This window comes from Festucalex cinctus, chromosome 13, assembly GCF_051991245.1.
Source record: "Festucalex cinctus isolate MCC-2025b chromosome 13, RoL_Fcin_1.0, whole genome shotgun sequence".
NCBI classification, from domain to species: Eukaryota; Metazoa; Chordata; class Actinopteri; order Syngnathiformes; family Syngnathidae; genus Festucalex; species Festucalex cinctus.
In genome coordinates this window covers 21,428,455-21,441,975 of record NC_135423.1, presented here as the reverse complement: position 1 = coordinate 21,441,975, position 13,521 = coordinate 21,428,455, and the positions used below count along the sequence as shown (strand labels likewise).

The 13,521-nt window shown below is 39.8% G+C and overlaps 2 protein-coding genes across 13 annotated transcripts in view; one reads left to right on the top strand and one right to left on the bottom strand.

Annotated features, from left to right (window-relative positions):
- LOC144033842 (T-box transcription factor TBX1) overlaps positions 1-2,533 on the bottom strand; it is a 30,718-nt gene extending 28,185 nt beyond the window's left edge. For 2 of the 3 annotated variants that reach the window (XM_077542196.1, XM_077542199.1), the window contains exons 1-2: positions 2,020-2,110; positions 1,274-1,420 (exon numbers count right to left, since the gene is read on the bottom strand). In XM_077542196.1, the coding sequence (XP_077398322.1) occupies positions 1,274-1,340 (67 nt within the window). In that variant the 5' untranslated portion in view covers positions 1,341-1,420; positions 2,020-2,110. Of the gene's footprint in view, positions 1-1,273; positions 1,421-2,019; positions 2,111-2,444 lie in introns of those variants that run through there. The other variant, XM_077542197.1, reaches the window with a different exon arrangement.
- The window catches only part of LOC144033840 (uncharacterized), a 30,636-nt gene continuing 18,822 nt past the window's right edge, over positions 1,708-13,521 (top strand). For 6 of the 10 annotated variants that reach the window (XM_077542193.1, XM_077542187.1, XM_077542192.1 and 3 more), the window contains exons 1-10: positions 1,708-2,123; positions 2,637-2,723; positions 2,841-2,952; positions 3,528-3,720; positions 4,733-4,846; positions 6,602-6,705; positions 10,006-10,126; positions 10,286-10,393; positions 10,520-10,594; positions 10,715-10,803. In XM_077542193.1, coding sequence (XP_077398319.1) covers positions 2,096-2,123; positions 2,637-2,723; positions 2,841-2,952; positions 3,528-3,720; positions 4,733-4,846; positions 6,602-6,705; positions 10,006-10,126; positions 10,286-10,393; positions 10,520-10,594; positions 10,715-10,803 — 1,031 coding nt within the window. In that variant the 5' untranslated portion in view covers positions 1,708-2,095. The other 4 variants (XM_077542191.1, XM_077542190.1, XM_077542189.1 and 1 more) reach the window with 4 other exon arrangements.

The window sequence follows — 13,521 nt, the reverse complement described above, 5'->3', positions numbered from 1 at the left end:
ATTTAGCTATTATGCTGCACACAGGTGGAATAGGCTGACAACTGAAGTGAAATCAGCCCCGAGTGTAAACGCTTTCAAATCCAGGTTAAAAACTTTGCTTTTTTCTTATACCTTTGATTAGGGACTTTTAAACAGCTTTAATTACGTGTTTTTTATTATTTTAAACTTCCTTATGTTAAATGTTTTAAAGTTTGTTGAATAATGTTTTAAGATTGTTATTGTATGTTCTTTTTAGTACATTTTGTAACCTATTTTCATTTATTTTTCTTCCTCTGAATGTTAACTACTATTTGTTGATGCTTATGTGTTGCCTTTTCTTGTGTAAAGCACATTGAGTTGCCTTGTGTATGAAATGTCATATACAAATAACTTGCCTTGCCTAGTGACAATTCGGAGCGCCCAATTAACATGCCATGCATGTCTGTGGAATGTGGGAAGAGACCGAAGTACCCGGAGAAGACCCACACAGGCACGGGGAGCTCACGCAAACTCCACCCAGGAAGGCCGGAGTCTGGACTCGAACCCGAATCCTCAGAACGCTGCCAGTTTTGTACAATGGAATTACTTCAGCAATTTTCATTTGGTTTGGGAGTGTACCAGTCTGAAAGGATTTCAGAAATCCCATTTATTACCAATTTAAGCAATGTCATATCAATTGTTGTTGTAGTCAGTTGATGTTTTGTTTTTACATTTTTTAACCACTTTCCAGAATATCTTTCTTTTTCACATCATTGAGAAAAACTGAGTGTGTTGTTTTGCCACATGTTAGTTGAATAAACTATATATTTCCTGCCGCTTATCCTATTCATGGTCGTGAGACGGTACAAAGCAGACGACATCCTGGATTGGTCGTCAGTCTGCAATCAGCCAATAAACAACGTCGTCATAGGAAAAGTTTATGGTGATGTAGTACCCTCTAGTGGCAACAAAATGTTTCACTACATGGCCTGGATATCTGGAACGATAGGAAGGGACAAAATATGCCTACTGTGCCAAAAAAAGATTGTACTCATGTAAAGGTAGTCTAGCTTAAAATAACATGATCCAAATAAAAGTAAAAAGTAGTCCAACGAAATTACTTGAGCATGAGTAATAAAGAATTCCGTGGGTGAAAAAATAGGCCTACTGAATAACTACTTCACGGCTTTTTCATGAACTGGTCATACATATTTCTCCTGTCAAGCTCACAATTGGTTGTCTTCCAGCAGGCCACTGATTTGAGTCATCGGTCTCTCATCAGCTGCCTCACAAATTTCAGTTTGTGCTTCTTCACCTGTTGTGGCATCATTCATCGCCGTCTCATCCATCTGAGATCCATCCTCTGTTTCACTGTCTGGCATAATGGAGTAGGCTTTGGCTTGATCTGTGACACCAGTATGGAGATGGTGCCCAGTCTCCCTCCTTTCATGTGCTGGTTTGTCTGGTATTGCAAACAAAATCTAAGGTTATGATATTGAGACAGAATATGAAAAAAAATAACAAACTGTGTATGGTGGCATGACAAAAAAAAAAAAAAAAAAAAGAGAAGACTACAGGATACATATTTTTTTCCCCTTTATTAAAAGAAAGGAAAGCAACATTCTTTCTTGCTGCCAGGCAGCAACACTATAACAATGTAGCATGTTGTCATTTTTTTTTTTTTTTTTTAATTCTTAAGTGATGACAAGTGAACAAAAAGATATCCTATCAACCAGTTCCACTCCAGGAATGTCTTTTTTAAAACCTGCCTTGAAGGGAAAGGTTGCCGACGTTAACAGACAATTGTAAGAAAAACAGGAAAATTAATATTTCTTTTTTCTGCAATGGGGCAACCTGCCTTCTCTTGAATGCATGGAGAAAGTTTTATCTCTCCAACAAGTAGGCTACACGCTGGGCCTATGTAAAGTAGTCTATTTGGAATTAAGATTAGAGAGAGGATTGGTGGACCAATCTTGTTGACGTTCTAAAAAACCGTCAATGTTCGAAATTACTATTTATCAAGATTCACAATATTGGAGTGCTGTAGTTGTAAGGGCATACCATAACAGAGAATGACTGTAAGGAAACTCCACTGTGGAAGACTCCCATAGCCTCTAATGTGGCGGAGACTTCCATAATGCAACGCGGCGTGACGAACATGGAAGGTAACGTACGTCATACTCGAACCTGAGCTGACGAACTTTTTTGTACATACCATGTAAAAAAGATAAACTATTTTTGTTTTTTACCCGTACATGGAACACAATAAACGAGGAAGCGCGATACTATTTTAAATGTAATGCAACCGACAAGAAAGTGTTATGTGCCATTTTCAAAACTGATGCTGTATCTCCTCCCCCTTAGCCGAAATGTGGGACAAGTAAAATTGATGCTTGGTGGGCGTCTTTTACGGTGGTGCGCTGCCGTCAACATTTCTCTCAAAAGGTTTGAATGAAACAACAATTTGCCGTGAGGCCATCCCTCACCTGTCACGTGTGCGACGACGTGCGTGACGAATATGCTTTTTGACCACAGATTTGTTCTCCAAAATTGCCGAGGGACCGCCCTGTCCTTCTCAACTCTGGTGTTAATGTCTTGTCTGCTTATAGGCAAAAATAGGCCTAACAACGTTTACCCGTCTGTTATTTTTTTCATTCACTAATTTATTTATTTTACAGAATACAGGCGTTTTTGTTCGATGTCAATAGTGGCTATGGCTAGTGGCTCGGAAAATCGCTCTGATGAATCAGATCGTTCTGAAGAAGGTAGGCATATTTTGATCTATATATGTCCGTTTTTTTGGCTAGTTGTTTGAAGTGTTTGTGAATTCAGTAATTTCCCACAGAGCATTAATCAATATATTTATTTTTGTTTTAAATCAGACATAAAGGCGTACGCATTGAACATAGGCATTGATCCAGAGAATGAGCCTGAGCTTTTGTGGATTGCCAAGGAAGCTATATTTGCCCGTCTGCCTCCAGGGTGGGCTGAGAGGTAAATTCCTGGAGATGATACATGCTTCCATTTTTACTGGTGTCATGTGTAGTTTGACACATTCAATTGTGCACACTTCACAGTACCTGACAATGTACTGTACTCAATACCTTGGCTTCAGTGACACATAACTCAGAACACAATAAGCTATGTTGAAAACAGATGGGTCATAGCATGCAAAGTTAATCAAGTGAAACACAATAATGCTAGACAGATTTGTCAGCCATATGAATATCACAGAGCAATAAAGGACAGAAAAACACAGAACCTACAGTAAATACAGTGACCAAATGTAAGAATCTATCTTTAACAATAAAACTTCCAATGCAGTGCGTGGTATTTTTTTTGTTAATTTTATGTCCTTGGAGCAAGCACTACATAAGATTGAACATTTACCCACCACATGAATATGTTACACGTACACATACGTTGCTCATACATGTGCCCGAGTATGCTGTGGACTTTTTTGATTGGATTATTTGAAATTTGTTAGATAAATTTCTGTTATGCAATGTGCCAATTAAGGTTTTTTCACAGGTGTCCTGCTTTTACTATAACTGACTTTATCCTTACAGCAAAGATGAAAATGGGAAGCCTGTATTTCACAACCGCTATTTGCAGACGTCGACTAATGAACACCCCTGCAAAGCTCAGTACAGTCACCTGGTGGCACAGGAACGCGAGCGTATGCAGCGAATGACTGCTGTTGGAAGCTCCGTAAGCCAACCGGACAAGAAAGAGAATGAGGAAGCTAATAATGCACAGGCAGTGAGTGGCCTTTTAGTTCGGATTTTTTGACATGAATCTCTATTTCATCCTCACCTCCAGTGTCTGCGATCTGCACTGACTTACTCCTGACAGCGTTCTGTGACACGAGTTCTGGTTCGGTGTTGGACGAGAGGAAAATAGTCCTGCAAGCTGGCTGGGGTCACGGAAATAAAGCGTTTTTCTTCTAAGAACAATTTGTGTTCAAAAGAGTGATACATTTGCATCACAATACTCCCTTCTGAAAAAAGTCAGACGCCATTACCGTCGGCACTACTTTTCTGTTCGTTCGCGACCCGCATGCAGCTGATAGACGCGCACTAATCTACAAGTTGTTTGTCTTTTCTAAGGCGGAAGGATCAGCTGTCTGCAGCGTGTCGATTAGCTGTCTACAGGGCGATGCACAGTGCTACGAACGAACAGAAAAGTAGTGGCTGGCGGTAATGGCGTCTGACTTTTTTCAGAAAGGAGTATTGTGATGCAAATGTATCACTCTTTTGAACACAAATTGTTTTTAGAAGAAAAATGCTTTTATTTTCGTGACCCCAGCCAGTTTGCTGGACTATTTTCCTCTCGTCCAACACCGGACCAGAACTCGTGTCACAGAACGTTGTCAGGGGTAAGTCAGTGCTGATCGCACACACTGGAGGTGAGAATGAAATTGAGATTCATGTCAAAAAAGCCGAACTAACCCTTTAAACAGTCAAATGCGTTGCCTGTACGTATTTCAATTTCATTCCATTTGTTGTAATGCAAATGTGTATATTTTAACTAATTTACTCATTATGTATTTTTGAAATTAATCAGCTCATTATTAGGTTATCAGATTTTTTTTCCTGCTAAATATGTGAATCGACGTTGACCAAAAAAAAACCACAAAAAAAACCCATAACGGTTAGGCCCTAATTTCAACCAACCCCTCTAAGTGATTACTAGTCGACAGTTAAGTCCCTCCGGTGACTGAGCCCTGTCCTCTCCCAGAGAGTGAAGGAATGCTGTGGTTCTTCTTTTTCAGGGACCTTTCCGCAGTGGATTTTTGAACGTAATAAGCACCAAGAATGATGAAACAACATCTATTACACTGATCAGCTTTGATGACGAAGACGATGGCGGCAACTTGGTAAAGAAGGTACAGTAACAGGAACATGAACCCCTCACGCCTAATATTTTAAAGGGATACTTGACTCATTGAGCCATTTGTAGCCGTAAGAAGATAGTTTGTCTGTAACAAATGTAATAACTTCATTATGTTTTATGAACAATTAATTACCTTTAAAAACTAATTTTGCATGCTGAGGAATAGGGATGTAACGATATCCAAACATCACGATTCGATATTATCACAATATGAAGGTCATGATACGATAATTATCACGATATTGTGGGGGCGTTGGCGACATTTAAAAAGATCACAATATTGTAAAAAAAAAAAGAAATAGCTCATACTAAAAATTAAAAAAAAAAAAAGCCCAATATTGTGCTTTTGTACATAATAGCAATGCATATAAACCACCTACAATCGCTAATAACAATAGTGAGGCACTTGCTAATACAAGCACACATTGATCGCTTCACAAGCAAATTAGGTTCCCTTTCATCTGACAATTAGCATAGATTTTAACATAGGAGGCCAAAACATCCCTACTGAAAATTAAATTGCATTAATAAACTAGCCACTAGAGGGTGCTAGAACTGCACAAATGGAAATCAACCTGACTTTTTTTTTTTTTTTTTAACAGATGTGTTCCTTTTAAATATAGTGAACATGACGACGACGATATTGTGGTAGTTTTAATATCACGATATTATGATATTGCCCTTATTGTGACATCCCTACTGAGGAAACGGGTAACGACCAATCATGGCTCAGTTTGCTGACCAAACCCAGAAATCAGGTGAGACGTGATTGGTCATTACCGATTTCCTCAGCACAGGCGATGTCATCTTCAGCCGACAGCAAGTGGAAAAATGTGTTTTTAAGGTATTATTGTTCAAGAAAAAAATGATGCTGCGCATTAATTCTGGACAAACTTTTTACTGATGCAAATGGATCAATTAGTCAACTATCCCTGTCGACTATCCCTTTAAAATTAGGTAGATCCGTGATTTTATCTCTTCCTATACACCAATCAATCATAATTCATCTAATTATGGCTTGCCTAAAAATAATTAAGTATACCTCGGGCATCATTTATAAAGCTGTACGTGAGAATCTACTTATAAAAGTACTTATGAGCAAAACCCAGACTTCACGTACGCAGAAAAAAAAAGAAAAGATTTCTAAAACCTTGTGTACTCACTCATACGCACACATGCAAGCAATTTCTTGATGGTGAGGAGTGGTTTGGGTGCCGATGAGTAAGAATTCAGTTTTGTTACTGTTTAATTGCAGGAAATTTAGACTAAACCAGATTTTTATTTCAGAGATTACTGTCCGTTAAGGGAGGTTGGGTGTAATATGCTTCTCAAAACCTTCACAATTTGTTCACATTGGATGTAGGCTATCAGGTTTTTAGCATATCCCACACACTGCTCTGCTTTTGACAGTGTTTATATTGATTAAATTAATGACATAAACATTATTTTACATGGTTTTATTGGTTTTTATCATGTAATTTGTGCCCCAAATTACAAATTGACTTGCTAGATTTCTCTAATGCAAAATGGGTGCCTTGGCGGGATTGGGAAACACAGACTTAGATCAAGCCCCAGCCATTCAACATGAACCTGGCATAGAAGTAAATCTGGATGATGGGCCTCACTTTGCAACCAGATCTCTTTCGACCTGACTAATTCCAATTATTTGGACTTATCCCATATTCACATCTAATTGAGTTGAATTGAATTGCTTGTTTTGTTATTATTATTTCTTCTAATCTTTAAGCTCTCTGCCGATTTTCCGATCTTCGACAATTCTGTTTCCTGTGACAGTCAGCTGGAGACGGATGAAAAAGAAGGCGAGGATGATGAGACTGAAGCTGCAAAGGGGTTTGTTTTTCCTTTACATGTTGTTGGCAATGTCATTATTGTTTTAAGTGGACAACATAAACCATATGCAGTGTTGTTCAAGTTACTTTTGAAAAGTAAAGAGTTATGGTTATAGTTACTTCTCTGAAAAAAATAACTAATGACTTTACTAGTTATTCAATAATGAAAGTAACTACTTTAAGTTACTTTACTTAAAAAATACTAATATGAAAAACGATTTAAAAAGAGTAATGAAACTAAAACGTGCAGAAATTTTGTCAGGCATCTTAATTTTTATCAACTTGCCTTCAAAACAAAAGTTGATGTGCAATATGAAATAAATAAAATAATAATACTATTATTATTATTATAACTTAAGACATCGTCGACATTGACAAGCAAACAGACTATTTTCAACCTCACGGAAAGAAACCATGTAAATTTACCTCACATCTGGCCATTTTACATAATATAAAAAAAGATGGATGGAAAAAAAAGTGCTTTCAGCCTCAATAAGCACATTGATATGCTTTTCAGGCTGCCGTATGTGCAGAGGTATTTAAGAGGTATTAAAAAGGAGAAACAAGAAGTGAAAACACTGTTTACGCATTCCCTGTAGTCATGGGAACCCCATTGTGTCGCGGAGTAAAGGAAGAGTACGGGGCCACTTGCTTTTGTGTCGGATCTGTTTTCAAGCACAAAGCGATTTCGCAATAGAGCCAAGACCTCTGCGCATGCACAATCCATATCGTTGCATGAGAGTTGGCCGTTACCCCCGGGGCAATGAGCAATCGAGCAACATGGCGCACGTCATCGTTGAAATCCGTTCTATCCATCTGCACCATAACCCCGGGTTTTCACCGGATGCGGTTGCGGTGCGGTTGCGGTGCGGTGCGTCTTGACTGCGTGCTCCGGACGGGTCAATTTTTTTGTCAATCCACACCGGCTCCGCACAGCTGCGGTCCGGCAGCTCCGTCGCCGCCCACTTCCCAACGTGTCTCGCGGGACCGCTCGCGCGCGATCATGTGGCATTTCACAACGACAAACATACAGAAAGTCTGTGCTCAACAGAGAAGCAGAAAGAGAGGTGGACTTCTTTTGATTTAACCTTTTCTTCTTCTTCTGCTATGAGATTCCATGCAGCATCCTTTTTTTGGTTGTCCTTATAAAAAGGATGTGCCGTGTCATATATTATTTTGTGGTTTTCCACCTCCAATATAAACCTCTCCTCGTCCATGTTCGCTGGTGTCTAAACCGTGAATGAGCACATGGCCCGGCGACGCCCACGTCACGTTTTGCTGAAAAGCTTGCGAAATAGGAGCTGGCGAGTGTTTTATTCTGAAAGGTAACCGGAAATTTATTTTGAAACTGCGTCGGTCTTCCTGTCCCGCTCGATGTGTTTTGTGCTAGCTTGCCATTTGCCGGAGGCCTACCGCTGCGGCGTCCGGCAAAAATAGAAAATAGGTCTATCCTTGCGGAAGGCCTGCGGCACGCCGCAGCTGAGACGCAGTCGACACGCAACGCACCCGCAAGCGGTGTAAACTGCACCATTCGAATGAATGGAATCTAATTGCTTGCGTCGCCGGACAGCACCGCACCGCAACCGCATCCGGTGAAAACCCGGGGTAAGACGTTAAAAGCTCGCACAATACAACACCAGTTAGGAACACAAAATGTCCGATCCCGCCCGATGATTAGAGAGAGATGTTTTTAAAGTAATCCTAACAATTCCAGGCGTCCCACCAAGAGCACCTCCAAAGAACTACGAAATCTCGCGAGACTTGACTTGATGATAATCCATCTACCATTATATTTTCCTTGTTGCGGCTGAGGGAATGCTGTAGTTTCTTTTCCTCTGCTAAGTAAAGTGTTTGCACTGACAGAGATTTATTTTTCCATTCACTTCATTTAAAGCTTGGCAAACAGGGCCTACATGGCATCCATTTATCTATTTGTAAAGAGAATCCATCCACACGATTATATCTTATCGACATCTGTTCATCTCTTGCCTTCGCACTGCTTTTACAACATCACACAGGGCATACGGTATCTTCACGTCTCTGGAATTCTAAAACTGCAGTTGCAGTGCAAAATTAATAATGCAGTAATTGTACTACAATAAATCCCTGTATGGGATAATGACAGCCTAACATATAACAAACTTAATTGTTTGCATCACCCATTCAGAGTATTATTTCAGTATCGTGAATTGGGACTTGCAGAAGTTAGGTTTACATTTCTAAAGATTTGTTTCTTCTTGCGTGCTTTGCTTTCATTTCATTGTTGATGGTTCTAATGATGCAGACCAATCTGAGTAGCACTCAGTACCTTATAAGAGAAAATTTATATTCACATTCTTACCGATGAAATCTGCATTTAGAGCATCTCCCACACTTATTTTATCCTTATTGATACAACTGGACGTCACCTAGTGGTATTTTCGCGGTAGAGGAAGAAAATAACATGGAAAGTATGCTGCGGAAAAGTCAATTTACTGTGTGTGGCGACGCAAGATAGCCACCGCCGGCTTCACTTTTCGTTACAGCATGAGCAGCCCAGTTGATTTATTACATCCGTGCTGTATTAGCCTGTGAATACACCTGAGAGTCTGACCGTGATCTTGAAGCTTTGAGCCAGGACAGCAAAGTAGCGTTTTCATTTCATTTTCTTAACCAAAGAGCTGTGGTTGTACACGCGTGTGAGTCGGCTAGTATCAGGCTAGGTAGCATCACTTTTACAGCTGGCAACTTGAATGATGTATGCGTGCTTCCCTCGCAAAGCACAGATCTATAGAGAATACTGGATTATGTGTGGGCATGGTGATGTGATGAGCGCAGGGCTTCCATACTATATGTAAATCCGTGAATGAGCAGCGCTCATCGGAACAGGTTTTGTGGATTAAAAAATAAAATAAAATAAACTTCTCTCCCTGTCGTCCTTTTTGCTCACGAGCGCCCCTAGCATCTGCCTAATCCACCTAATGTCAGGAGCGCCACTGTACGCAAGGACACTTCCTTGAGCACAGTGGCACAACCTCACGAAGTGGAAGTCAACCACTGTACCACTGAGCTATGCGACCCCACAAATACAAAATATCGTAGCCCAAAATATTAAGGTTAGCACTGATTGCTGGATCAAGTGGCTTGTGTACTGCCCCCACCTGCCACCAGATTGGCCCCTCTTCATTTATTTATTTATTTATGTATTTATTTATTTATTTTATTATTTATTTATTTATTTGATCCAATCAATCTTGCATCTTTGTTTGCTAAAACAATTTGCAGTAAATTGATTTGTGTTTCTCGTCCAACACTCCCACAGCCCAGATAAATCAGGTCATGATTCTTCTGGTAAACGTGAACACATTCGGTTCACTCCTGCCGTTCGTTTCCTAGAAGCTCAAGAGGACCAAGAGAAAGAAGAACCTATCAAAAGATCAGAGGTGAGTCGCTGTTAACGTAAAGGTACTGAAATATATTAGCAACTATGTGGGATTTGCAGATGATGAGTACAGTATGTCATCACTGTCAAATTTTTGACTCTACGATTGAATTCAATAAAATCCACTCCAAAACATGAGCCATCATTTTTGCTTTGTCAGGGTTCCTTTCACAGTGGATTCTTGAGTGTTTTAGGCAAAGAACAGGATGAAAGTTATTTTTCACCTACAAGCAATGACGATGAAGACAGTGCTATCTCCGAAAAACTGGTAACCATGTCATAGTACCTCATTTCATACACTATTTTAATTGCTTCAGTTGTTGGGCTAAATGTTTTTGTAGAAGTCCACCACTGTGTGTTTTTGTGTGCGTGCAAATCTGTTTGTTCACCGTAGGACTCAGGCAGCAGTGATGCAGCTCTGCAGGATAAATACCAATCTGTAGACCAGAGTACTTACTTGGAGCAAGAGGTAGTTTGTTTACTCTATGTTCACTCTGATTGGACTTTGTACGTGGGTTATGGCAGCATACAATCTCAGTTGACTTAAAACAATATATTCAAATCATTTTTTTTCTTCTTCACATTGAAGTTTATAGGTGAGGCTTTGTACTCTTCTGGCTCTGACAGGCTGCTAGATAGAGATGTCAAAGAGGAAGATGAGGCTGACGTAGAAAAGAGGTAGGTAGCTGTTTCGATACTCTTTATAGAAAGTGGTTCATATGATCATCTTTGTGAAACTGAAGGACTGATTCCAGACTATATCGACTATATACCTATTGTTTAAAAATTAATTTTGGCATGTAGGCTAGCGGTGAAGTGTTGTGTTAGTGAGCGTCTACGACACAATTGGGATGGAAACTGGAAAAACAAAACAAAACAAAACAAAACAAGAGGCCAGCTTCAAGCACAGCCCAAACTCCAGGTCAGACTCCAAGAAAACTGAAGGGGGAGGAGGGAAAAAAAAAAAAAAGTTTTTTTCCGAGTGCATGTACTCTTAAGGCCTCAGTATACTTCTGCTTGAGGCTCACGCGGACACGTCACGGCGGAGCTCCGCTCATGCGTTTGCCTTCCAACTTGTGCGCAATATACATCCGTGTCTGCTGGAGTTTCACACCAAGTCCCTTTGTCGCTACGGCTGGGACGCCACAGTGTGGAGAGCCCTCTGCATTTTATGACAAATTCAGGAAGTTCAAATTAATTCAGAATCACGTAACAAAGCCGGGGGGAGAGTAAATTTATCACCGTGGAAATTAATTATTGTCAATTTGCACCGGTGTTGGCCTTAAACTCGCCAAAACACAACAGCCACGCGCTTAGAGAACAGGGTTGTTGTTTTTTTAAGTTGTTGTTTTTCGCCTCTCGTCCCAGGCACATATCCACATGCACAGCCATGGTCTCCGAGCAGGAAGTCGATTTGCGTCGCCAAACAGTTGCATTCACGGAAACTATCTGGGCGGGGGCGGGGAGAGAGGAAAAAAAGAAAAGAAAAAAAGCCGAGTACGCCATCGAACGGACCAATCACGAGCAAGCTACGCCCCGCCATCTACGGCGTGCAAAGATTGGCGATGTGTGCACCCAGCCAGCCACGAGCTACGCGGCACGTAAAATTCATGGCTCGCGTAGATCGTGTGATCTACGCCGGTCATCAACGCGAGAGCAAACGTGGAGGCATAAATTACGCTTTATGCACGCACCATGCATGAGCTTGACGCAGAAGTTTCAGTTACGCTTTAGGCCAGAGGTGGCAGTCACAAACAAAAAAGTGCCAAACGCCACAATGCACTTTTAATTTATAATACTATCGTAGATGTACAAAACAAATTAATTTTTAAGTTAATGTTGTATATCATTTTTTGTCCACAAACTAAATGTTAAATATTTCCACTTTAGTTGAGTCTGATAAATGTCGTTTTTTGTCTCACATGGTCGAAGTCCTTGACACACTTGTTTTGGTGTAACAAAAACGTGAAAACATGTTGAACCAAATGGATTAATGCAGAAAATTAAATACTGTGTAGCTTTTGTGATGCTTTGGGACTTAATAAACTGCAGTGATGTAAGCTTGTTGTAGACAGTTTATATTAAAACTATTATCCATCCATCCATCCATTTTCTGAACCGCTCATTCCTCACAAGGGTCGCGGGGGTGCTGGAGCCTATCTCAGCTGGCTTTGGGCAGTAGGCGGGGGGTACACCCTGGACTGGTTGCCAGCCAATCGCAGGGCATTAAAACTATTAACAGATGTTTTTTATATATTTTTTTTATTAAAAGTTATTATATGAGGCGATCTTAGGGATAACATGACTGAAACAGACAAAGAAATTTATAATAACATAAAAATATGTGATGTTTTAAACAAATATTTATGTAACATGGATACTCTGGACTTTTCAATTATGGTTGCATTAATGTCAGTAAAAAAAAATAAAATACTAGACGATATTAGCTTGTTCACTGAAACAACCACTGCAAAGTGACAACTCAAAATTTTCCTTTTCCTTCATTTTATTAGGCAGTGTATATGAAAATTAAAAGTGCAAATATCAATAGCATCTGAGTCTATGAAAATGTATTTTAACGTCATAAGCGTAATATGCATATAAATATTGCACTTTATACGAAGTGAGTAGTATAATCCAAAATATTGCGAGTTTTGTTCTCATGTTTTCAGACTGATCTATGATGTACAGTACACGGGTTGGCTGTGCTAGCCAGTCACTTCTACAACAAACGTCTTTTTTTCTTTCTTTTTTTTCCGAAGGAATATGAAACTTGAGATTGTTAGGAGTGTCTTATAAATGATGGCAATACTTGATGACGCCATACGTCATACGTTTGATAGCACAATAGACCAATAAACAAGTCCAAAATGAACATCAGTGTGTTGCAGCACACATGACGTCACAGTGATCATGTCAACTTGCCCAAAATGTCCACATGGTATTACATTATTTTAATACTTTTATCTTTTTTTCAGGGACTCAGATGCCATTGGTATTTGCACTTTTAATATTCACACACACGCACTACTTCATAGAATGAAGGAGAATGAATTATGAGTCGTGTGTCAATGCCAGCCCAAACCTCTATCAGACCCTAAGCAAAATTTGATTTTGGGGCCCCCTATCACTGCCAATAATAGTGATTATTGGTCATTCATCCTCATATAACCTTATTTCATGTCCTACTCTTTCATTATGAATACCCTTGTAAAGCTATGTGAAACTTATTGTTAGATTACAACCCACAATAATTAACGCCATCAAAGTAGACGACTGGTTTGCAGACAAATCTTTGAAGTAGTGCAATATTTAGGAAATTCAGTGAGCCCCCCCCCTACTGGCCACACAGAGCCCCAAAGAGAAGCCTGTCATGTTTTAATCTGAAATGTTAGT